At 38.8% G+C, this 27,647-nt stretch overlaps 1 protein-coding gene across 1 annotated transcript; it reads left to right on the forward strand.

Annotated features, from left to right (window-relative positions):
• LOC133406534 (laminin subunit alpha-3-like) lies at nt 1-26,983 on the forward strand. The gene is made up of 33 exons (XM_061684204.1): nt 1-138; nt 3,197-3,309; nt 3,386-3,469; nt 3,570-3,676; nt 4,399-4,443; nt 4,525-4,655; nt 4,757-4,867; nt 5,714-5,825; nt 6,095-6,256; nt 7,098-7,285; nt 8,554-8,673; nt 8,742-8,896; nt 9,995-10,130; nt 10,552-10,651; nt 10,732-10,848; nt 12,098-12,268; nt 13,243-13,394; nt 14,786-14,980; nt 15,384-15,535; nt 16,851-17,013; nt 17,209-17,339; nt 17,407-17,557; nt 18,533-18,637; nt 18,713-18,846; nt 20,241-20,358; nt 20,898-21,026; nt 21,118-21,248; nt 21,764-21,874; nt 21,952-22,096; nt 23,639-23,757; nt 24,769-24,949; nt 26,199-26,342; nt 26,414-26,983. Exons 1-33 carry the CDS (start codon nt 1-3, stop codon nt 26,585-26,587), a joined length of 4,425 nt encoding a protein of 1,474 aa, XP_061540188.1. The 3' UTR covers nt 26,588-26,983.
• The last annotated feature ends 664 nt before the right edge of the window (nt 26,984-27,647 follow it).

The raw sequence follows: 27,647 nt of genomic DNA on the forward strand, positions 1-27,647 counted from the left end.
ATGCCGAGGAATATCGTAACCTGGCTTTGGTTGTTGGTCTTCTCATTGGCATGGGTTTGTCCCTCTGCTGTGCACCAGGGCGGCAAAAGGTTCTCTGATCCATCTCTGAGCGACCAGACAGGAAACCTCGCCGTGCAGGTAATGTGGTCTGTCTTCATTTGGTCAACCTGCACGGTCTAACGGTGTTCGATAAGAGAGCTGAAACAAAAACAGTCTGACTTTACAAAGCTAACCGGCCCAGTAATCCTATTTTGGATCAGCACCAAATTACACACTCGCTTCCTGGAGAGAGCTTTATTAAAATTCATGTAGTATTAATTACTGTGCAATGAAGCAAAATGTAAAAACACTCATTTATACACTTGGATATACAAATAATGACATCAGAAAATTATATGCATAATCAGTTAAAACTGACTTAATTTAACAAATAATTTTGTTAAAAGTAATATTTTTTTTCAAATTTGGCCTGCATGTATAAAATTACTTGACTAATATTTTCACAAACAATTATTTAATAAGATAAAATGGTCCCCAAAAAAAATAAAAATTTTATTTTGATTTATTTCAATTGTGAAAAAATTTTGAATTATAGTGTGACAGACAAATATACAAATTTTTTTTAAAAGTGCGTGTGGGTTACTATACGCACATAGTAATCAACATAGTGGGAAAGGATGATATGTATGCATTCTGAAAAATAATGATGCAAAAAATAAAAACAATTGTGAGAATAATAATATATACAATCATAAAAATTGTGAGAATAATAATTATAACAATAGTGATGTTACTGATAATAACAATAATAATAAAAGAAGGGACAACACTAACAAGAGAGTGAGAGTAAACAGTTGAAAGTACAGATACACGTTTCCAAATGTATGGAGTAACAGTGGCGTGCAAAGGGGGAGGGTGAAGGGGACGGTGGCCCCCGGCATCCACCTGTGGGGGGGGGGCATCCAACACCCCAATCGATTGGTATTAAAGAGGATCCACGAAAGCCCTGTGTGCCCAGAGAACACGCATTTGCACGCCACTCCGGAGTAAAAGTACGAAGTTGTCAGAAAAACTAATAGTCGAGCACACATACCTGAAAAATCTACTCAAGTACAGTTACAACAAATTATTTGCGCATAGTTACTCCCCACCATTGCTGCCCACCCCTGCATTACTGTATGCAGCTGTACTTAATGAAGTGTCACTTACAAAAGCGAGCAAAGGAAAAACTGAAAAAAAAAGTCTTTTTTATGACGAGCTCAACAAAAGCTACCTTTTGAAGTGTACACACTTCATATTATACGGTGACATTGTTCAGGTCAACGCGCGTTGTGACAAATATAGCTGCTGGTGAGCCTGACACAACACTTGAAAACCACACACAGGTGCAATGTATCACTTTGCGCTCTGATTACTGTGCCAGGATTCATCCGAGTTGGGTCGAGCTGCGTTGGGAGCGTTTGCTTGTGTTTTATTGACCCGCAATCAAACTGTGTGTGTGTGTGTGTGTGTGTGTGTCCTTGCAGAAGTGCGGTTCAGGCTTTTACAGGGAGTGGAGCGGGCCTCGCCCAGGGCAGTGCGTGCCATGTCGCTGCAACGGACTCTCCGACCGATGTGACGAGCTTACGGGGAAATGTGTGGTTGGTACACAGTGCACACGCCCAACTAACACACAGGACACACACACTCACACTTACAGCACCTAATAGAAGAATGCAGTCGTATATACACAAGTCCATTTGGGGCGTGGCCAAGTGAGTGATGTAAGGAAGTGGAGTCTGGTTTACTCACTAGGCCACGCCCCTTAATGGCACACATCCATAACCAAATTATTTCTTTGCATTTTCTTTTGTATTATATATCTTTTCATTCAATACAATGCTATTTTTCTTCATTGACAACACATTAAAAATGTGTTTTGGTGGTGTGGGGGGGGGGGGGTACCGAATTAGATGAGTGGCATTTCAGTTCATTACAATGGCAATTAAAACAAAAATAAAAATTCATAAAACATCCTGCGGTTCCTTACTGTACACTCTAAACCCGGATAAGCAGAGTTTACTTTAAACTCAGGTAAGCCGTTGCCTTAAAAGTTCCAAGTAATCACAATCATTGCCCACCCATTTGATTTAACTTAGTTTGTGAAGTACCCTGTAAATGTAGGTAAGTAGACCTAACTTATAGACATAACTTATTCTACTACTCATTTAACTCATCTTGTTAATACACTGTAAACCCTAGATAGTTACACAGTTGCTCATAAATTACTGTAAACTTGAAACTGTCAACAGTGTCCAGTCATTTCATTCATTGTGGCGCTGATGACCGGAATGTCAGGTGCGCACAACCCACAGTCAGGGTTTCATGAAAAAAAAAAAGGGCAACATAAAAGTAACGCCATAGTTAAATAAGACACACATTAAACAACTATGGGTAACATAAAGACACATGATCCTTATTGTTCATGAACATTATGAATTAACGTCTGTATGACGACGACAGTCCCCGCGGTTGGCTGGTTCCCAGTTCGGGGTGTGCCCCGCCTCTCGCCCGGAGATGGCTGGGATGGGCTCTAGCACACCCGCGACCCTAGTGAGCATAAATGGAACGGATGACGAATGAATGAATGACGGCAACAGTTCAACATTTTATGGCACAATGCATGATGGGAGCCACACAGCTTCACAATTCTGCTACAGGCAAAATAGAGTAACTCTCTGTGTGATGTGACGTTAACCAAAACCAGTAGAAACGGTGGTAAACAACTTACAGGAATGTCTAACAGTCAAAATCAGATCTCATCAATTGATGCCACTCTGTCAAAACGGATTTAAATTAGATTTTTGGTGGACTTGTGTATGGGCGTGCGTGGGGCCAATGTAACATACCTGCATCATTTGAGCTCAAACACATAATTACAATAAGATAAGCAATGAAAAATTACAACTTATTCAAATTTCACCAGCAATATTGGTAAATGAGTCATACAAAATCAGTTGATTCGAGTCAAAACTAAAACTAAAACTAAACAGAATTAAAAAGCAATGTTAACAAATTAGATACATTTAAAACATATATACTCGTCATTTTGAGCTCAATAGAAATCTGGGTTTAGAGTGTACGTCAGTCGGCTGTATTGCTTTAAATATCCACACACTTCCAAAACAGCTGCAGTTTTCTTGCAAACAACTTCCAGAACTGTCGTTTCCACACGGCGGGCGACCACTGCGAGCGATGCCAGGAAGGTTACCATGGCAACGCCGCCCAAAAAACCTGCCGCGCTTGCCCGTGTCCTTTCACGTGGAACAAGTAAATCACTTCTCATCTGTGCTTCCTGCTGTGCACCTCACTATAGTTTCTAATTGGGCATCTTTTCTTGTCCAAGTTGGGCTTTGGCCTGCCTAAACGTCAGCTCTGGGGTGGTTGAATGTTTGTGCAAACGCGGCTATGCCGGATCCAGATGTGAGAGGTTTGTCACACTATGTTATCATTCACATATTCAGCAAAAGAAGAACAAAAGAAAACAAAAAAACAGTTCATTTGTTCTTGGCTCTTTCCCCACCATGAAGGTGTGCATTTGGTTACTATGGCGACCCAGCGGCGCGCGGCGGCAGCTGCAAGCTGTGCGAGTGCGACACAGATGATGATGGGAACATTTGTCATCCCTTGAGTGAAGGTAAACATTTTTGACAGACAGAAAGAGTAATGCAAAGACCTCCACCAAAGCTTGTGCCATTCCTGATATGGATCAGCACCAAATTGTTCAGACTCACTTCTTGGATGTCCCTCAATGTTGTCATCGAAGACAAATACTGGCTATAGATATGGAGGGAAATAATAATAATAATAATGTACAGTTTATTTACACAAAATGTGCAAAGAAATGTAATAAAACAGTATATAATAAAAAATACAAAAATAACACTCACAAAAAAATCGGCATCAGCTGGTAATGTATTTTTTTTTTATATAGTAGCTATTTTTTTAAATCAAGATGTAAAAATTAAACAATAATGAATACCAAAAAGTAAATAAAATTGTATAATAATTTTGTGTATTTTACATGTAAACATTTACAAAAAAGAAATCTAATCTTTGTGGAAGTTGGTATTAATTATTCTTATAATTATTATTATTATATTACAATAACAATCCTTACCAACAGTGTTAGGGTTTTTTTTCCAAAAAATATAAAAAAAAAATATTGAATTAATAAATTATTATGATTTATTTGTGAATTGTTGTTACTTATTTTTATTAAAATAATTGTCCTTACCAACAATGTTATTGGTTTTTCAAAAAGAATTTCCAAATTAATAATTATTTACCGAAACAATCTTTATTATTCATTTATTTATTCATTGCTTTATTAATGTGATGTATTTATGTTGCTCATAGAGTGCATCTCACCTAGCAACAGCACTTCTGAGGGTCACGATCACGGTGAGCTTCTTCCCACCTCTCCCTAAGAACTGCGGTTTACTACTGGACCACTTTAGTAGTAATGAAGACTCCTTGTGACAGCCTTGAAGTGCTGCGCTGAGGTTTTGCTTCTCCGCTTGAGGGCCAACAAGGGCGACCTGCTTGGGCTGACTCACATCTCTGCTTCAGTTTCAATACTGATCCACTCTCAGAGGATAGTCTCTGAAGCCGAGGTGCCAACGTGACTTAGAAACTCCTGTAAATTCAGTGACTACGGTGGCGTCAAAGCACTTCTTCTTTTTTTTCTTCTTTTGTTGTTGCTTTTTTTGTTCAGACAGTAGTGAAGAGCTACAGCGGGACTAGGAGACATCTGGAGCTAAAGGCTGAGCAGCTTGAAGAAGATGTGAACACAATCCGAGACGACCTGGACCAGCTTTCATACCAGGTAGACCTCCTGCACCCCATAGTAGAGGGGGGCAGAGTGATGAACTTTTTTGGTAATGTCTCACATTCTTTAAACACATGTACACATATTAAAACACACTTTTTACACATTTTAAGCGCATTTGAACACACAATAAATCAGAAGCATAACATTTATAGAAAATACTGCGCGTCATGTAGCGTCCGTGTACGTGCATGTGCCTTTAAGAGGCGGAGAACGGTGGAGTGGCGTGTGAGTGTCTGGGTGTGAGCTGTGACCCACAGCAGCTTCTGTGTGTGCTCTGAATGTGTTGCTTCAAACAGCGGCTACTTTAACACGCACGGTGCAGAAATGCATAAAAACAGAGCATAAAAGAATACTCACAGGTATATACTTTCTCTGCTCTGTAGGAATGACTAATACTGGAGTTTACAGTATTTGGGACCTTCTCTGCCTCTTCCAGTGGACGTCAGTGTTGCCTGGCATGTTGTGGTATTATTCGGTAATCTCGCTGAAGGCACACAAATTTAAATTTGGACTTGCCTGTACAGTCGCAGCTTGAGCTATGCGACAAGAAAATTACAAATAGCATCTACGAGGCAGCGTTATAACGCCTTAAGCAACTGATATTTGAACACAAATGGTGCATCAACATATGAAAACAGACAATAGGACAATGCTCCCAGGCATGTGTTATTTATTCTCTGTGGAAAACGACTATTACTGCAGCTTACTAAGTCTCTTATAGTAGTTGTGAAACGTTTCTCCGTTCGTGTACATGACTGTGTTATACGGCCCACCAGGCACAGCTGTATGCTGTCAAAATTGATATACTGCAATATAAAACAGTGTTTTTTTTCTTTACAGGCCCTTCAAATATTCTCCCGTGGGGATGAAGCCCTTCAGAGTCAGAATGGACCAAAAACGGAGGCCAAGGTTTTACTCGGCCACGCTAAGTCTGTCGTGGCGTCATTACGAGGTACGTCATCAGAATCAGAATATGAATCCGAATCAGAATCCGACTCATCTTTATTTTGCCAAGTATGTCCGAAAAACACACAAGGAATTTGTCTCCGGTAATTGGAGCCGCTCTAGTACGTCAACAGACAGTCAAGTGACAGAGAACACTTTTGAGACATAAAGACATTGAGAAAAACAGACACTGACGCTTCACATCACACACAGACCGATCACGGGTGCCATTGTTTTTTTTTTTTAATAATTGTTCTTATTTTTTTTTTTAATCAGATTTAATAAAACAACCAAACCAGGCTGCAGCTGCCATCAGGATGGGCGGAAGAGACGGGGCGGTCTTGATGGAAGAGGCTCACCGGCTCGTGGAGGAAATGAGCCGCCGGGGCTGCGTAGAGGCGACGACCGGGGCCCGATCCCACGGCCAGAACAAGAAATGTGACCATTTATTGCTTTCTCACGGACCATTTACACACAAACAAAGTTCATTCGTAAAGTATTAACATTGGGGGAAAATCGGTAGACGTTGCTCAGATATCTTTTTATAGCTCATATGTATAATGCCTTAAAGTTTGAAGGGGATAGATTGAAAAATGTGGATGGCAGCTTACTGATTTTATATTTGAACTCTGCCTTTTCTTCCCTCTTGAGTCAGATAACGCTATGTCAATATGGAAAAAAGTGGCTCTGTGTATGAATAGTGCGTCGAAACGCTTTGGCCTAACCAATTCTGCCTAGGTAAAAGGGGCATGCGTGTGAATTTGAGTTGCTCTAAAATGTGTTAAATATCATACTAATACTAATAAATAATGAAGGAATTAAAATGATAATAATAAAAAGAGTAAAACAAAATCCCAAAAGTAAATAAAATAGAGAATATAATAATGATAATAATAATAATAGAGAAGATAACGTGTATAAACTTGATTGCACCTGACGAAGTCTCCCTCACAACAAAGCGCTAACATGTAAAGAAAGAAACAAAGAAATACATGTCCACAGATTAGCATATAAAAAATATATATAAACTACGAATAAAAGTCACTGCTATGTCATTTGTTAATTGTGAATCACAAAAATGCATTGCTGTCTATGTCTTCGAAGGAGAAACTGGCATAAAACAACCATACAAAAACACAAATTCCAGCTGCAATGTTCAGCTAATCTGTGCTCAGGTTGTTGAGGAACATCACAGAATTGCTTGATGATGATTTCATATTCAAAGAGTAACAAAATGAGAAAGAATAAACTCTTCCCTGAATGTTTACGTCCTCTTCAGTGATTGACGCCATAACCAAGATGGCCGCCGCGAGACCTAATCAGCAGACTGTGAACCAGACTGCAGACTCTCTGATGGCCTCACAGGCTCTTCTCAGACACGTGACTGATCTTCTGTCAGGTGCAAAGGTCGCAGTAAGAAGAGCAAAACGTGTTCATTTGACGAGTGCTACAACCCGACACCTGCAGGTAAGGCCAAACACAAGTCAACTTATTGAGCCTAGCCTAAATAGCATGCTAGCACAAACTGACGTGACATCACACACACGGGCAAACAAACCTGTGCACAAACACGTTACGCAAACGTCATCAGTCACATTTTGGCATTTACACGCAATAATCAATGTAAAATAATACAGGCTATTGTAACGGCAAAGTAGACTTATACCATAGGGAGAGGAGAGAAGCAGAAACATATTTTGACTTTCACTTTTGACTGTGCATTCAATGACCACCGACAAAAGAGGACATCTGAAACGTAGAGGAAAAAACAATGAATTAAACCTAACAACAATATTACAGCAGATGGCGCCAAAGTAATACATACTTTAATTTCTTTGGCCTGAGCGCAAAAACGGTGAATAGCAGAGTTTTCCAGCAAACAATAGAGGATAGATACCCCACAAATGTTTCCGTATATGTGAATTGGTGAATGACGAATCGAGTCAATGCGGGCTTTCACTGTATTTGTTTTTTTTTCTTGAGCTGTTGCGTCTCCCTTTGGCACCACATCAGGGAGAAGACCCTCACAATCGGTAAACCATCCTGGACAAAATCGTATACTTTTTTCCTTTGATATAGTTGAACTAGATTTAGGATTAAATCAATTGAAATACATCCATGCATCCATTTTCTGAGCCGCTTCTCCTCACTAGGGTCGCGGGAGTGCTGGAGCCTATCTCAGCTATCATCGGGCAGGAGGCGGGGTACACCCTGAACTGGTTGCCAGCCAATCGCAGGGCACATACAAACAAACAACCGTTCGCACTCACATTCACACCTAAGGGCAATTTAGAGTCTCCAATTCATGTTTTTGGGATGTGGGAGGAAACCGGAGTACCCGGCGAAAACCCATGCAGGTAAGTAAGTAACAGTAAATTACTCACTTGTGTGCTCGTCACTAGTTGCCTCCGTAAACAAATACAGTGCCGCTCAGCCTCTGGCTAGCGGGCGTCGTGGCTAGCAATATGCTATTGGAGGTATGTCACACTCATTTGAAACGGTGTATACAAATATAATATTACTGTACATGTGTTTTCAAGGGCGATTTAAACAAATATATGTAATGTAACTTAACTTCTACTGTATAAAAGTCAGTCCTCACACCACCACTGTTGTAGCAGTTTTGTGACCTACAAAAAATTGCTTGACCAGGATTTTAAAATCATTACCTCAGTCGGCATGCATTCTTCCAATCAGCCAAGTAACGTGTTGAATTGAATATTTTGACTTGGCAGCATGGTCACGATCAAACCGCAACGGAGACACGTTCCCTCCGTGCAGTGACTGAAAGCACAAGAAGACATCAGTTAGAAAACATCGCCGCCATCTTTTTAAAGCTGCTGGACGCCAAACACGTGAGCGGAGACCTTCGACTCGACTGGTTTGGTTCGGTTTGACGGCGCTTTCTGTCTTTGCACGGTAGGGCTTTGAGAAGGATGCGGCTCAGTTAGACGCCGCCAAGCAGCAGCTGCGAAAGAGTCTCAATAACATCTTCCCTGTCGTGGCCAAGATGGAGATCATCGTCGAGGCTGAGGAGCACGCACGGGTGCTCAGCAGATTGGCCACAGACATGCAAAAGTGGGTGTACGCTTCCTTTCTTCATGGAAATTCACTGCCTAATATGCCAAACATTTTGCGGAAATCGGTAAAATAAAAAAGCCACTGAGAGGTAGAGTAGCCTAACTCCATTTTTGGAGAGTGATTTCAAGTTTTATGGCACCAGTAAAATCTGGGAGATTTATATTTTAGCGATTTAGATTGCAATGATTACTTCCTCTGGAAATTGCGGAAAACGACTATTATCTTCTGCCATCTAGTGGAAGAGCATTTAATTGTTCTGCCTGTCACTGTACGTCGCTGGCATAGATAGTTGAACAATATTTGTGGTCAATAAATAATATTCTAACCAATCAAGTGATCTTAGATAACTTTCCACGGCACATGTGGCGATCTTGCATGGCACGCTGATGTTCCACGGCACACTCGGTGGCAATCACTGCTCTAGGGGGCGCTAGAGAACCTCCGAGGAGCTGCAGCAGGTCGAGTAAAGTCAAGAAAAAGTCACGTTCTACGCTAAGTTGAGCTTTCTTAAAGGCAGATGGTTACTGGGGTTCGGGATGGTTTTCAAAGTGTGACGTGCCCCTCCCGTAGAGGGTGCCAGAGGACTTTATAGGAGGCGCTGCACCTCAAAATTAAAAATGACCAAAAATATAAACTTCAGTCTGTACTATTGATCCATAAGAAGATTTTTTTATTCATATATATTTATTTATTATGTTTTATAAACTTGTATTCTTGTATTCATTATACTACTTATCATTGATAGGATTTTTCCTTCTGTAATAATGTTGTTTTTAAATGTTCGTATTTTATTTATGCATTTATTTGCAATGATTAAAACAAATATAAATATATTTATTTTTTTATTCCCATTTACATATTTTTTATTATGCTCCTTTCTAGAGTGGAAATGTATTCTATTTTATAGGAGCACTTTATTTATTCCACTACTGATACAATGTAAAATTGTCTAATTCGTTAATTAGATTTTTTTTCTCAAAATAATACTACAGATCCCCAAAGATGTTTTTCTTTTCACACTGTTACATGTTCATATTACAACAGTCTAATTTCTTGAAATGATATTTGCTGACCACTGTGCTGAATTGATGACAGAATGCTTCCCATTCCCACGTTCAACACCACAAAGCAGCCGAACGAACCCAGCGTGTTAAACAGCATCATGACTTATATGGAGGACGCCACAATTGCTGCTAATCGGTCCAACATGGCTGCCGACGAAGCATTACAGGTAAGCCAAGCGTGGGCAAGGTTGATGAGATACTGAGAACTCAAGTGGGCTAACTGCATTTCTATCATTTTGCAGGGGAGTAATTTAATGTTACAGTATATCACTGTTACTAAATGTTTAGTGCAATAGTGGTGTTAAATCCAAACATGAGTCAGAAATGTTTTGAGTGCAATCATGGACTGCCTCCTGTATGTCAAAATTTGTATTAATCTGAAATATATACCATTTCTCTGTTCAGTTCTGTACTTCACTTAACTCATTCACCGCCAGCCTTCCCAGTTAACATGGATATTTGACTCCTAAAGCCGTCAATGGCAGTGAATGTGTTAAAAACAAACAAAAATGGAATTAGTCCTTTTTAGTTCTCAGTGGCTCCATTAGTGTTAACATGTTTCACAAAGTTGTGCTGTGACTTAAATAGGATGTGCTGCGGGACGGTCTGCTCTTGACAACGGAGGCACTGAGTGATAATTCGACTCACTTGTGGACTGCGGCCAACCACACTCATAAAGACTTCAGAAGTGTGTAAAAAAAAAAAAAAAAATGTGCAGTTTCATTTGAAATTTATAAATGATGCATGATGACATGTTTTATCCAACAGAGTTCTCACAGTCACTGAACATGCACAAGGATGGTGTAAAACGACAGAAAGAAAAAGGTGAATCTTTGCGATTTGACATCTCCCGAATGAGCGATGAACTCAAAAGGCTCAAAAGAGGTCAGTGGTTCACTCTGTGGAGTCGAGACTTTTTGTATTTATCCTTATTTGTAGAAACCATCAATACTTGCCCACACCAGCGCAGACATCCCATTTTAAATGCGCCGGGGATACGCCGGTCCACGAAATGACCAAAACCAATCGAGGCTGAAATCTGATTGCACAAAAAAAGAAATCAAATCTTAAAATCCATATACACGCGCTGGAAGCAGTGCAGCCAAGAAAAACACTACAAAATAAAGATAATAGATTGTTGGGAATAACTTAATCCAATTTCATGGAATAAATACTAGAATTTAGGTCGTAAATGTGGATCACTACTTCTGATAGTGTTTAGGCCATCAGAGAAGGCCTTGCTGGTAACTGCTATTTTTCATGGAAAAAAGGTAGTTTACTCAAATCTTGACTAAAATAACAATTTGTTTTAATTGTAAGAGTCAATTTGTAATACTATGAAAAAAAATTATTAAAAAAACAGGAATATTACGTAAAAATTGGAATTTATGGGAATAAAGTAATAATATCATGAGAAGAATTTGTAATATTAGTTGGGAAGACTTTATTTTTAAAAAAATATATTAAAAAATCTTGTAATATGGAAAGAAATTCATAATAATAAATGTAAAATGTGTCATTTAGCCAAAGCTGAAAGGGAATAAAATCATACTATAGTATCCTAGTCTAACACGTAAGAAACTGTCATTTCAACAGAATACATTTTTAATATGACAAGAATTTGAGCGTCGTATAATACGGAGAAAATCTGTCATTTTAACAGAATATATCTGTGATATTACAGGAAAAGACATTCAAATAAGTGTGTGAGATAAAAATGGGAACTTATGAGAATAAAGTGATAATATTATGAGAACATAGTTTTCCAGAAACTATATAAAAAAAACACACATAATTTGGGAAATAAATTCAAAATATTACACAATTAAACTCTTTGAAGAAAGCTGAAGTCAGAATTTTACATGACAAAAAAGTAATTCACAGGAATAAAGTCATAATATTATGAAAATATTGTCATAATATACGATGTGAAAAATGCGTAATTTTAACAGAAATAATTTGTAATACTACAAGAATTCTTTTAAACTAGGAATATTAGTTAAATGTTTTTTTTAAAGAATTTGTTTTTAATTTTCAAGAAAGTCACATTATGTATTTGTGGAGTCGTCACTTTGCTGAAATCACTGTGGACGGTGTTGTTTTTCTATTAAAAACTATTTTCTTTTCATTTCAGACGAAATGAATGCCCTCATAGACTCAGCCAAAAGAGCAGCCTCCGCCACCAACGACACTGTCACACATGTGACACACAGACTGAGGAATATCAGACAGGAAATGGACAGATTGACTTTGAACAACAGCGATCTGGCTTTAAATGACATTTTAAATAACACACAACATGCCGGTAAGTGGCTTATAACAAGTCCTCAATGAGGCATTCGTTAAAAAAAAAAAATATATATATATATATCAAAAGATCATCCGAATGATCATCCAACCATGACGCTATGCTCTGCCCACATTAGATGGCGTAGGCTAAAAAAGCTCAGTGATTTAGCGTCGCCCATCTGTCGAGAACATCTGATACCGGTTGGGGCTCATTTGTGTGAATTCCCCAGTAGGAGTTGGCCAAAGTGTGACCTTTGGAATCAATGGCGTCGCTAGGCGTATTTTAGGAGCTTCAGCACATACTACCAAATATGTGGTAGTATGTGTTTATGGCAAAGTCCTAGCCCCGCTAAAACTGTCTTTAGACTGGACTGTCAGGTTCCTCGTGTTGGCTGCCTGCTGTTCCACCAGTAGCCTCCAGGTGGTCTCAAGGTGTATGAAGTTGTGCGGAGATTCCCCAAAGGAGGGCGAGAAGAAGATTCGCGTATTCGCCATTCCCTTTGGCATACAGGCGGTTCAATAAATATTTATAATACAGTAGTATTAGTAGTATTTCAAAAGTACATCTCACTAATACATTGTCTGGTAATGATTAAACTAAGACATACGTTTTTTATTTTTATTTGACTGATTTATTCTTCCTGACAAAATGTATAAAGTACATTTTTTTTATAACTATTAGTATTTTCAAAACGAATATTATTTTTCTTTAGGGATTTTAAAAGAGAGCTTACAACAATGGAAACTAATAATTAGAGCTTTATAATTTGACTTTTTTCCCCCATTTTTGCATTTTATTACAGTAAAACAACATTGTCAGATCATTGTATTTGCATTTACAATATATTATTTTAAATGCTTCATTATTTGCATGTTTTTTAATTCGCTGAGTGAAAACATCCAGTCCATTTTGAATTCAAATAATGTAATGTCACCAAATATTGTTCGCAATTGTCAACTGTTGAATCGTGTTGTAACCGTATATTTCAGTGAGGAGTTTGGAAACGGCGCTCCCGGTGGTGAGAGACAAGTTCGCCCAAGTGGAGGCCCTGGGAAAAACGTCACCAACTAGCGGCAACATGACAGAAAACATCCGCAGGATCAAGGACCTGGTCCAGGAAACAAGGAGCTATCTTAATAGGGTGACGTATTATGACGCATGTCTTTTTTTTGGGAGCAGTTTAGCAGTTCTATTGTGGTCTCTCTATCGGATGCGTTTTGACTGACTGGCTTTAAACTCTCAGGCTTATTTGTCTCATATCAAAGCACGAATCCTTTTGATTTTTAAATATATCAGCAAGAAAAGGGTAACTGAGGTCAAAACCAAAATACAAGATTCTTTCTACGCTACGATAATAAAGCCATGGAGTTCGAGACTAATGTCGAGATTGTAATTTTACTTGATTAAAATCTTAATAGTACATGAAACAATATAATTCTAGGAGAATTGTTCTTGATATTGTGTAATTATTTTATGGGAATAATTTCATTACATTAGAAGTGAAAAGTCAGAATTGTATACAGTATTATGTGAACAATTTTAAGATAAAAAAATTAAGCAGGAATATTACATTAAAAAAATGTGTCCAAAAGGGTTATAAAATTATGAGAGTCACATTATCCTAAAATAGTGGTATTTTTTTATTTTCCAGAATTAAATCATAATATGAGAATAAAGCTGTAATTTTACAAGATTAAAGTCATAATATGGGGCAAAAACCTTAAATTTTACAAAACTTAAGTTTCGGTTTTAATTAATATAATTTAAGGGATTGAATTCATAATATTACATGACTAAACCCGTAATACATTGTGAAATTTTTTAAATTTTAAGAACATAAATTTGCAACAATATGATGACTTTATTACTATTATTATTATTTTACAGTATATATATATATATATACTGTATATATATATATATATATATATATATATATATATATATATATATATATATATATACACACTGTACACACACCCACACTATTTGTGTTACAAAAATCTAGTAGCAATATTATAATAAAAATCTCAATTATGGGACTGACAATATAAAAAAAACTTCAAATATTTTGAGAGAAAAATTTACATTTTCAAGAAAGTTAACTAAAGGTAAAAACTTTATAATTTGGGGAATAAATTCATAGTAGGTGAAAACTGTGCCATTTTACAATTAGCTACCAAGCCAGAATGTTACATTAAAACTTCTCTTCTGTGGAGCCGATACTGATAACGCTTTTGTTGCCATGATGACTAGCAAGCAGAGCTAGGGTGTTGCGACAAGGCGAGTGGCTGCTATTAGCCAAGACTATGAAGAAATAAAAAGCACAAAAACACAGAATTGAATTGTGTTTTCACTCGTGGAGGCAGCTCTTCATAACCAAACAGCTCTTGTCAATGTGTGTAACGGATCCATGCATCACCATTCACCAAATACCATCGTCTTTTTGAATGCTGTCCGAGGTAGAGGTTTCTTGTCACAACATTTTCCACATTTTAAAGTATTGTTTTTGCGTCTTCATGGTTTTTGCAGCTCTCGCTCGCTACCCCCTTCAACGGGAAAGCTCACATTGAGCTTCATCCACCGAGCAACGGCGAAGACGTGAAGGCCTTCACGGCCGTCGAACTCCTCCTCAGCGTGGACAAAACAGCGGTGGAGCGCAGAAGAAAACGTCGGGACGAACGGCGAGACGACGACATGTTTGTTTTGTACCTGGGCGGCGAGGACGTGAGTAATCTGTCAAGACGCGGGGACGAAAACATGCCAACCTGGTCGACAGCTGTACTTAAGCAGATTTTTTTCAGGTTTCTGTGCTTTACTCCGTCAGGATTTTACTTTTACTCATTACATTTGGAAACAGATATTTGTACTCTCTCCGCCATGCTTTGTCAAAATAGACTGGTTACTTTTTTTTTTTAACTTCCACGGATAATGACACAATGTAAAAAAAGACTAAGAGAGGCAAGGTCAACCGCGTTTGAGATCTTGATGGATTCCGATCTCGGGGAGTTATCCAGTACGGTGGAACAGACAGCGTACTTCTACTTTAGATACTTAAGAACAGAGTATAAGTATTTTTGCCTCCTCTGAATCTGGAGCAAAACTACCGCGCGATATCGTCTCCTTTCAGGGATCGGGCGACTACATAGGGATGGCAATCAGGCGCGGCGTGTTGATTTGTGTCTACAACCTGGGCGGCCACGTCCACGAGGTGGCTACCAGTCCTATAACAACGTTCACCGGCGCGTACGCTTCCAGTTTGGACCGCGTTGTTTTCCACAGGTTTGTCGACATTTTGTCTTGGCAGCCGCCAATGATTAGACTAAACGTCTAAACCAGTGATTCCTAACCCATATTGAGCCGAGGCACATATTTTACTTGAGAAAAAACTCAAGGCACACCACCAAATCAAAACATCACAAAAAGTACACAGTAGGTTAAATTGCATTTAGGCACCTACAGTATAACTACAGTACAGTGGACCCCCACATTCACGTTTTGGTGGATTTTCTTTTTTACTATAACCTATCCCGCGTTATTCACGGAAACTACTGCTTTTTTCAAAATGTTTTTTCATGGCAAAAACTGTATAAGGGAGCATCAATTATTTGTGGGTTTTGCTATTCAGGCTAGGTTCCAGCTCGGTCCCTATCCACCACGAATAGCGCGCGGGTGTACTCTAATCCTCTGTATATTTGTGGTTCACTATTCACAAATTCAATTCATGTTTTTTTTTCTTCGGAACCCATCCCCAGTTATTTGCCGAAAATATCATCGATTCACGTTTTTGTGCTCTTTCTGAAACACTCTAAGATTCATAGGAATTGAGAGCTTTGTAGTACAGCATGTTGGGCTGGAGTTAAGTTTAGCCTGGGTTGCTAGTAGAAGTTACGGTGAGTCTTCCTGTAAGTTTATTTCTAAATCAAATAATCTATAAGCCATTTAGTCTGTAAAAGTAATGTTGATATTCAAGTGCATTGGAATCATAGTTTGAGGTATTTATCGTTTAAACTATTAATAATGGAGATTGTATACATTAATAGGGGTGTCAATTATGTTTTTCGCTATACGTGGCAAGTATTGGTACTAATCCTACGGTGAAAAAACATGAGGTTTATAATTAACTATAGATGTCACAGAGCGGCACCAAACAACAACTTGAAGCTCCTCCCCTCACTTCAACATAGCTCCTTGGCACCAAGATGACACGAAATGATGCCAAAGCACTACTTTTATATTTGTTAAGGCTTTGGTGCCATCTCTTGGCATCTTAGCGTGGTTCTGGAAGAGCAGAAAAACAGAGAATAAGGAAGTTTTTCCAGCGAATGACAGCAAATAGGAGAAACAATGTATTCATATTTGTAATAATTGACTCCCAAATTCATTCAAAATATGGAGCTGTTTAGTTGAACACAAAACTATTATTCTGTTTCATGAATTGCACCGTTAGTGGAAGTTAATTTCATCGTTCTGCCTGTTTCTATATGTCACTGGCATAGACAGAAATACGTTTGTGGTAAATAAATAATGCATTTTGAAGTAAGTGAAATTGGTACAGTGGATGAGAATCACTGCTCTAAGCTATTTATTCTTGCAGAGTTTACCACGATGCCGAAGTCAACATTACAGCGAACTTCACGTCAGAGCGGCCCGTCCCTTACGCTCCCAAACGTCACCTTCCGAATACCGTGAGCGGAATCCTCGATCTGGATCCACAGCGCACGGTTTTCTACGTCGGCGGCTACCCTCCACATTTCAACGTAAAAAAAAATCAAAATAAAAAAAAAAAACATTAATTCAAATGTATGGACCTTAAAAGTAAAATACCATACAACTGAAGTGAATTTCAGAAATGTACTGCAATGGATTAAGTTTGAGAATCACATTTTTGATTTTGAGAATTACTTTGAGAATCACAAATGTAGTAAATGTGTTTTTATCGTTCCCTTTCGCAGCCTCCCAAGCATCTTCGCTACCCGAGGTACCGAGGCTACGTGAAACTGTCCTACATCAACAACGAGCCACTTTGCCTTTACAACTACAAGCGCGCCGTCAACATGCCGGAAGCTGGCGAGCGCGCTCTAATGTAAGTGCCGTTGACAGAGACTTTCAAAATGAAACAGTGACAGGAAAAGCCACGGGTCGCCGCGCAGGTTACCCAGCTCCGAGGTGTCCGACTACTACCGGGGAAACGGCTACCGCGAGGTTTTGGTGAAGGAGCCACACAAGAGGAGGAGACGCCTTTTTAAGTTTCACACAAACAGCCGGGACACTGACGCCTTGCTGTTCTACATGGGCACGGAGGTAAGATTCTCTATCAAATATTTTGTTACTGCCCTCGCATGTGGGTACTTTCAGCAATTTATTGAACAGGACAGGTCAAACACGCTGCTGTAGACCACTACTCATGCCCAGACGCTCACACGCAGAAAAAACAGCCATCCCGTCTCCAGCTGCTGATGTTATTCACTTGGCCACACCCCTTCAAGGCACACTTCCAACACATGAATACTACAATACATACAACTTTCATCCATCCATTTTCTGAGCCGCTTCTCCTCACTAGGGTCGCGGGCATGCTGGAGCCTATCCCAGCCATCATCGGGCAGGAGGCGGGGTACACCCTGAACTGGTTGCCAGCCAATCGCAGGGCACACAGAAACAAACAACCATTTGCACTCACAGTCATGCCTACGGGCAATTTAGAGTTGTCAATTAACCTACCGTGCATGTTTTTGGGATGTGGGAGGAAACCGGAGTGCCCGGAGAAATCCCACACAGGCACGGGGAGAACATGCAAACTCCACACAGGCGGGGCCGGGGATTGAACCCCGGACCTCAGAACTGTGAGGCAGACGCTCTAACCAGTCATTTTTATTTCTTTTAATGAAGAAAACTGAATTGAATAACTGAATTATACAGTGTTCCCTGACCTATTGCGGATTCACTGCACTGTGGATTTATTTTCATCTTCATATCGCGCAATTTTGAGTGTACATATAACATATATACATGTGATTTTTTATTTTTTTTATTTTTTGTAACTTTCCTAGCCTAAACCGTTGCAACAGTAAAAACTAAAGAAAAAAAATAATTTAAAAAAATATATTACAAGGAATAAAATGTACATAGTGTATAGTACTAATGTGCATTACTGTAAGTAATTTGAGTTCCAAGCTTGGTCACAGAATGAATCAAACTCATAAGTCAAGGTACTATTGTGTCTTTACTTCCACTTAAGTACAGTGTTTTTTTCCTCTGCTTCACTGCTTCTGGCAGGAGGCGTTTTGGTGCTTGCTGGTGGAGCGTGGCCACCTGGTACTTCAAGGTCAACACGCAGGAATAAAGCAGCGAGCTCGGAGTGCTGACAAAGTGTCTCTTTTTGTAAGTTAACAAATAAACATAACAAAAAAAAACAACAACTCTCATGTCTGAATGTCATCAGTCGTGTCTTCCCAGGACAAACACCTGGCCATCACCGTTGAGGATACGATCACGGTCCACTTCGAAGACAAGCGCATCTCCATTGAGCACGTTAAAGCTCTTTACAGGAGCTTTTACCTTGGCGGTGTGCCACAACACATTAGAAACAGGTAAAAAACACAACACATGCACATTTTATGTAGACCAAGGGATTCCCAACCACAGGCCTGGGGACTGATAGGTCGTAAGCCAAGGGTTGGGGCCAAGCCAGACTTTGACACCCCCTGGGGATGGAAGGGATTTAAAAAAAAAAATATATATATATTAAACATTTTGAAATAAAATTTAGACAAAAATACAACCATTTTATTAAAATTTGAATAATTGAAAAGTGTATACAAATTTGATAAGACAGTAAATTGAAGGCTTCCAATAATTCAATTACAGTATTTAAAAAAAAAAAATCATATGTACCGGTATTTAAGATCACGAGATGAAAGTATACAGTATAAATGAATGAATCAATGACTCAATAAATAAATAAATACATTTAAAATTGGATTGACTTGTAAATAAAATATTAGACAAATGAAACAGTTTCAATGAATTTTATGATTATTTAACATTAAAAAAAATAATTATAAATGATATAAATAAATAGTAAAGAAAATACATAGTGTACACAACTAAACCTACCTAATATTTAAAATAATATTGTTTAAAAAAGAAAAACAAAAAAACAAAAAAAACAAATATATATATATATACATATACATATATATATACATACACACATATATATGTATATATGTGTGTGTGTGTTTATATAATAACAATAAACTAAAGTATAAAATAGAATACAAATTGTAAAATTCATTGATTGAATAATCAAATGATAAAAAAGGCATCTTAACGCATAATATTTTTTCGTAAGTCAGTAAATTAAAAACTATGTAATTTTAGAAATAATAGGTTAAAGCAAATAAAGTAATTGTATTTTATTTTTAAAATGTATTACATTTGTATTTGTTTTTGTATATTATTTATTTGTAATTACTTTGTTAATTTTAGGCAGCATTAAATGGTAAATAAAAAAATACTCAAATACTATAATTAGATTATTTTAGAAAATATACACAGCAAATCCTGTGATATAGTTGTAAACTTACACGGAAAAACGCGCTAACGGAATAAATTCATAAAATTATGAAAAATCAATCAGTTGTAACATTGTAACATGAAAAAAAATGTGAATATTACGATGAGTTAAATACATAAATAACTTAAAATATTTGAATCATAAAAAAGAAAAAATTCATTCATAGCAATTTTTGGGTTTGTGCATTTTGATATGGGGTTAGGTACTGTCTGTCGAATTTTTAAAAATTCAATTATAATCCTGTCGATTATTTGGAAGTTAGCCGGATCCTTTAGGATGGTTTAAAAAAGAAAAAAAATCCCCTTTCCTCAAAATTGTCTGATTAGATTAGGGATATGGATTCTGTTTAAAAAATCATACAATCATATTGTTACTACAGTATCCATCCTGCCTTTTCAACCTCAGACACGAAATCAGCGCTCCGCCGCTGAGGGGCTGCATGGATCATGTGAGCGCTGATGCCCAGATTGTGGAGTACAACACGACAATGGGTGTCAGTAATGGCTGTCCCTTCGCACTGCTGGTAAACAGGCTGCTATTGTTTTTGCACAATTAACTTAACGGCGTCACAAGATGCCCGACCCTCATCATCCACTGGGAGCAACTAATTACATGTAAAGAGATTTCATAATTTATTTACAAAATGTATGTAAAGGTAATCCATTACATGACTGGGATAAAATGTGCAATTAAATTAGTTGTTGTTTGGAAATTTCCATGATTACAATTTTAATTACATATGAAAAGTAGTTGCAATTCTGAAATTTTGAAAAGGATAGACTCATAAAAGAACTTCTTAGATAAAACTCTTACCAACATTCTGAGAAGCAAAAACAGGACACCACCGTTTTCCTCCTTTGTTGTTATTTGTTAGCAGGTATCGTTCCGACTGGTGCGAACACAGTGGCAGTGGATGTTATAATATTACAATGTGGTCAAGTATTAGTGAGTGTAAGTGGGAAAATTGACCAGCCTGAATTTATCGACTGATCCAAAAAAGTAAGACAAAAAAAAAGAAAAAAAAGGAAAGACTTGATGTATTATTTTATTTCCTTGATGCAGGGGGTTCGCACGGCCACGCTGCATTCGCCTCTTTCAGCTGACTGGCTTTTTGCACCGGATCAACAGCGCTTGGCTCTTGGATTCAGGAGCACACATAAGCACGGCATCATTCTCAGGAGCAGCTCTCAGGTTAAACTTCTGCAAACAAAAACAGAAGTCTCCACTAAGTCCACCTGTATACCTGTATTTTCCTGTATGCGTGTGTACGTGTGTTCCACAGAGCCCCTTCCTGGGTCACATTTCTCTTGACGACGGCTACCTTCAACTCAGCCTCGGCCAACACAACGTGAAGTCATTGAAAAGATACAACGACGGGAGCTGGCACTACTTGTGTGTGGCCCAGATGCCGAGGTACTACTTGCAATTTCCCACCCTCCGAGGATGTTATCGATTTTATAGGTTACCAAACACAAGGTGGTGTAAGTGTCAGAATTTGAGAAATCTTTACCTGTGATCATTTCCAGTTCTGAAAATAAAACACACAGCATCAGACACAATTTTTATTCTGAGAGGGGCTCGAGGGTATCAAGAACACTGAACACTGCAGCAAGGTGGAGACTGCGGATTGCCTGTATTTACTAAGGAGAAACATTTTATCTGAGAGGAGATGATAAGTTGCAGGAGAACGGAGCTCACAGCAAAGTGGAGCCTGGAGTGCCTGTATTTACCTAAGGGAGATATTTCATGTGAAACGAAACAGAAGGCTTCAAGAAATAGGAGTGCTGCAGCTAAGTGGAGACAGTGGAGTACCTGTTTTTACGAAGGAGGCATACTGTATTTTATCAGAGAGGATACTAAGGGCAGCGTGAGGTAATATCCGCAGCATAGAAACAATATGCAGGTGACTAACCCTACCATGTTTTCAGGCTGGAGGCCCAAATTGACAACGCAGACGTCATGTTCCGCGTTCTGATTCGGGAGCCCGAGCTGAACCGAGGAGAAGAATTCCAAGGCTGCATCGCTAACATTTACTCCAGGTTTGGACTCTTTTCCGTCTAGTATGTATTGTCCTGTATTTCTGTGGCAATTGTTAAAAATCCATAACTTGACACAGGTCGGCACAGAGCTTTACACCCGTGGATCTGAATTCTCTGCCGCCAACGGGAGTTGGCGTTCTGGGTCAATGCCGTCTCGGCTCAACCAGGCAAACTGGACGATTAGCCACAGACGTGAGCAGACAGCTCCAGATGCACAAACTCGTAAGTCCTTTTAATTATCGGTCGCGCTAATGTTGGGTTCGACTGTGCGAACCGGAGATGTGATGCAGCTTTTGTCCGGCAGCGCTGACTGTTAACTGAAATTAATTAACTATGTCAGCACTCAAGAAGACTAGTGCTATTGAGTTGTACCAGAGAACATCATTTAAAGGGAACATATGTCGAATTGACTTGTTTCTATACAAATATACATCAAGTGTGAAATCAATCAGCTCAGTCTTTTTTGTTTCTACACTCATATCACAACATTGTCCTGAAAAAAAAAATGGCTTGCAGATGATTTGATTTTGCCAAAAATGTACCGGTAGTGCATGTCTTCATGAAGACTCGCTGTAATTTCCGCTAGCAACCCAGTCTAAACTCAGTTTCTCCCCGACATACAAAGCTTGACAGACCCTCGAGATGTATCACTTCAACAAACTTCCTTGACACCAATTCCTATTCAGGCAGGGCTTTGGCGGCATCTTGGAGTGTTTCAAAAAGTGATTAAAAGGGAATTAGTGATTAGTGAATGATTAATATATGCTATTACAGTGGTACCTTGACTTATGAGTCTAATTTGTTTCATGTAAATTTTCATCATTGAAATTAATTGAAATGCCATTAATCCGTTCCAGCCCCCCAAATGCCACAATTTTAAGTAAAAAAAAAAGTTTTTTGTTTTACATTTTTTATTTTTTCAATAAAAAATAGAAATGTATTGTATAAAAACATAATGAAGGAATGTTAAAAAAAGACAACTGTTTTTATAAAGTTTAATTCAATACTGTCCGTATGAAACCAACATTTTGTCCTACCCCTAGTCTTAACTATAATACTAGCTAATGAACCAGCGTTAATTACTGTGCAGTGACTGCAGTCGATATAAAAAGTATACACACCCCTCTTCAAATGCCAGTTTTATTGTGATGTAAAAAAGAAAACAGAGACCAAGATAAATCATTTGTCATCAACTTTTCCCTCTATTATCGTGACTTGACCTGTACAATTCTAGGTGGTGGTAACATCACGTGTTGGGGGTGTTTTTCTTCATTTGGATCTGGGCCTTTCTCAAGGTAGAGGGAATTATGAACAGTTCCAAGTCAATTAGCACAAAACCCTCAAGGCGTCTGCTAGAAAGCAAAAAATCCTACTAAAAAAAAAAAAAAAAATCCTACTAGAACAGCTTAACATTTGGGTTAGTCAGAGGCACTTTAAATACTGGCGAGTACGTGCTGACTCCCATTTAACATAGAAGTTTGAATGTGATTAGTGATCCCCAGTTACAAGAGGGTGTGCACACTTTTTATCAATCCAGTTGTACACGTTATCGCATTAATGGTGCAAAATATTTTGAAATGATTTATTGTGTTCTCATTTTTTTTCTATCACAAAAACCTGGAATTTGATCAGGGGTGTGTAGACTTTGAGATCCACTGTAATTCTTTGGTGTTTTGGCTCCTCTCTCAGGATTTTGCACGCAATTCTCAGAGTTAATCAAAATTTCTGCTTGGTTACACACTTTTCCCTTGTGTGCCGTGTCAGACTGTGGACCGAACAGACGGCGAGTGCGGACGTGAGCGAGCATCCCCCCGCGGTTATGAGCTCGCACAGGAAGACAGCTGGCTGGCATACAAATTGCCCAAGCAGGACCTTAATTACAGGTGATGTCACAACCGAAAGTAATCCTCCGCGGTCCTTCCCGAGGACAGGAACCGCACGGTGTTGTGATCATTATACCACGGGGCCGCTGACAGTGTGGCTCACCTTGACCCTTACGCACTGTTCATTTTCCTTTGTTATATAGTATGCTCCGGGTGAATTTCGATTTAGGCAAGGAATATGCTCAAAATATGATGTCAAAATATGAACTACAGATATTTACAAATGTATTACTAGTTGATTAATGCTTCATGTCTCAGAGAAAATGTAAAGTGTATTTATTTTTATTTGTGGCATTGCAGGTAGGCTACTTGATTTTGCAGGTGCAGCTCACGTGCCTGGGTCTTTTACCTCTGTATGACTACTGTTCCTTTTGTTTAGTATGTACCGTTAGATTATTCTTATGCTTTTTTAATCGTTTGGAGATTTCCCCATGACCCTTCAAATATCATTCAGTTCTTATGGGTGCTTTGTACCAGTTTCCTGCAATAGGGCTTCGCAACTTACCCAAGCTGAAAGGAAGTACTGTAAGTCGTTCTGTTTTGCAAAATGCAGAAGTTGGTTGCGCATGTACCCGTTGGATCTGGAAACTTTGTAGCACCTGTGTAAAACAATGTAATTTTCCAGTATTTTAATTTTTGGTCATTGTAGGAAAAGTCATAAAATTTTAAATAGTGCTCTTATGTAGCACTTTCATTACACCATTGAGGTGCTCACATTCACCTAAACATTCATACACCAATGGACAGCTGCTTCCATGCTCACTGTGATCAAATTGGGGTTCAGTGTCATGCCCAAGGACACTTTGACAGTGATCGGAGTTTTGAACTGTTGACCCTTGGGTCGTTGGATGACCTGCTCTACCACCTAAGCCGCAGCCGCACAAACTTTAGGGTGAAATATTGACATTTAGGGTATTTTTATTGCTGATGATTGCAAATGTGAATGGGTGAAATTTGACTCGAAAAGTATCTAAATCTAAGCTCTCATTCTTCTTCTTGTTATCGACTCAGGCCTCACTTCTCCCTGGACGTCAAGACCAAGTCCTCCAAGGGCCTCATCCTCTTTGTCGAGGGCACGGGAGTGGTGCCCCTGCTATTTCTGTACGTGACGAATGGCAAGATTAAGATGTCTCTCGGGCCGAGCAGAGTCATCCACCACAAGCTGAAGACAAACGACGGACACTGGCACAGAGTAATTGCACTGCAAAGTCTGCTCAACCAATTACAACCCCAAGATGTTTGCTATTGCTAAAGCTAACTTACAGTTTGTAATACAATTTAAAAAAAAAAAGTTAACTGGATAGGCAAGTGAAGTCGATAAAATAAAAATATAACCCAGAAAACTACATGATTTGCTAAGCCGAGAGACAGTACTAGGTTCATTCGGATGGGAATTTACTAGCTGGCATTCTAGCATTTGTATGCCATTTTTGGGTTGTTGTAGCATTTTGTAGCACCACAAAACAAAACAAAAATTGTAACCCATGGATGGCTATAAAGACGATTTAACAATGCAGCAAAATGTTATATTTAATAACAGCATCGTGTTTGGTAGGTAAGCTACTAGGTTGCTACAGAGGGAGCTAACAGCTATGTAGCAAGATTGATAGCGTTTGCTCCACATTAGTTCAGAATTCTGTAGGCTGCAACCTACAAAAAAATGTTTAGACCAACATAATGATGATTATATAGCTTGAAATCAAAAATGAAAAAAGAAGAAGAATATATTTCGATAATATGCCTCTCTGTAAGCTACTATGTTACTGTGGATGGGACTAACTTGCTAGTATGCTTGTGTTTGTGCATCATTACTGCGTTATTTTAGCATCTTGTAGGGTGTAACAACCCTAAATTTTTTTGGGGAAAAACATGAAGATGATTAAATAACTCATAAACCAGCAAAAAAAAAAAAAAAAAAAAAAAAAAAAGTTTAGCTAATAGCATAGCTTCAAGCAACTAGTTTGCTAAAGATGGGAGCTATCTAGCTGGAATACTAGCAATTGGGTCGCATTATTTTAGCATTTTGTGTACTGCAGTCCCTTAAAACAATGGTGAAATGAAAATAAAATCTCAAAACCCAGCAAAATAATATAATTTTATTATGTTTTTCATGGGACAACAGAAAAGATTACATGTTGTTACCATTTCAAGTAGTCTTTGTACATCTTGTATAACAGTGTAAATTTACTGTCCCCGAAAAATAGTTTAACACACATCCATTAATGTCTAAATCGCTGGCAACAAAAGGGAGTACACCTTGAAAATGTCTAAATCTCACCAAGTGTCAGTATATTGTGGTGCCATTATTATTGATTTATTTTGCTATTAGCATTGCTGCCAGCTACTGGTTTGGGAGCTAACCAGCTGGAATGCTAGTATTTGAGTCCCATTGTGGCTGTGAGGTAACCCAGTGACGCTAGTGTTGATGTTTCTTTTGGCAGGTGCAATGCAGTGTGGAGAGGAACACGTTCCATCTTCTGGTAGATGGAATCCGCGTGAACGACGGCCATTTGCCCAACGATGAGGGCTTGTCCTTAAACTTCCACGGCCATGTCTACCTGGGAGGCCACCTGGGGGCCACTAATGTCTGAGTCACACTTTGTCGCATGTTCTTACATTTGCGCCTGCATAACATGTGGCTCATGTTCTACCATAGGGGCCTAAAATCCTCTTGAAGAGCATCTCGGGCTGTGTGCGGGACTTCAGAGTGAACGATCAGCCGGTGGGCCACCCCGAGGGGGCCCGCGGGGTGTCGCCCTGCTCAGATGGGCTCACGGAGAGGGGGACGTACTTTGGTGGTGGTCACGTCGTCTTAGGTTCGATGCCATAAATCGGGGTGGTTTTGTGCTCAAGGGCCACATATGATTTTCAAAACGGACTGGTCATTTGTAGATGAGAACAAATAAAAAAGTAAAATATGTGACATTTTTTTAACAGTATTGCGTTGGTAGTAGCATCTGGTGCCGAAGTGAGTTGAGGAGCTTCATTTCGACATAAGTTTATTTTGTTTTATGTAGTTTTCAGTAGTTGTCTAACCTTTTACACAAAGCACCAACTAAAAAATTATTTAGCTCTCCAAGTACCAGCATAATGATCAACATTAAAATACAGTAGTTAGTAGGCCCAAGTGTTTAACAAGAATGAGGCAAAGGTTTTATTACTAAGAAGTATATTTAATATTATTAAAAGCTAGTGTAACATTATGCACAGTTCAACACTGGACTTAAATATAGGAAAATAAAAAATACTGTACTTAAATGATTAAATGAAAATCTTTTAAGAATCAAATAAATCCTTTCTCCAATGAAGAGAAACAGTGTAGAAAATGCATGGATGAATGGAAATACAAAGGCTCATTTTGGTGGATTGAAGAATGGAACAAATGTTTTTGCTTTGCATATGTGCCCCATAATACTTTGTCCACCCCTGCCTTCCATATACAGTAATTCACTGGACAAATTGCCGCATAGAGGTGTTTGTTCTTCTCCTAGATGATCCCTTTGCAGTGGGCGCTCAGTTTACGTTGACTTTCGAGCTGCGGCCCCGTCGCCCGACTGGCCTTATCTTCCACGCGCGGGGCCACGGAACCAGCTTCGACGTGTTCTTAATTAACAACACGGTGACCTTTCCCTCTTGGACGATGTCGCGTTTAATCAAGTCAACAGTTGAGTGACTGTGATCTTTTACCAGGTGGGCGTCACTGTGAATGATGGCGGCGGTAGCGTCAGTGTCGCACTGACTCCACAGAACATCTGTGATGCGGAATTTCATGTAATTACAGGTATGCTTAGCTGGTGATTAGTCAAGGCCTGTTTTGGGTCGCTGGTCAATTTCTCCCAGCGGTATCTTCTTAGTTATTTGAGTCGGTGGATTTTTTTTTTGCTTTGCTT

Source organism: Phycodurus eques, chromosome 8 (assembly GCF_024500275.1).
Source record: "Phycodurus eques isolate BA_2022a chromosome 8, UOR_Pequ_1.1, whole genome shotgun sequence".
In the NCBI taxonomy this organism is placed as follows: domain Eukaryota; kingdom Metazoa; phylum Chordata; class Actinopteri; order Syngnathiformes; family Syngnathidae; genus Phycodurus; species Phycodurus eques.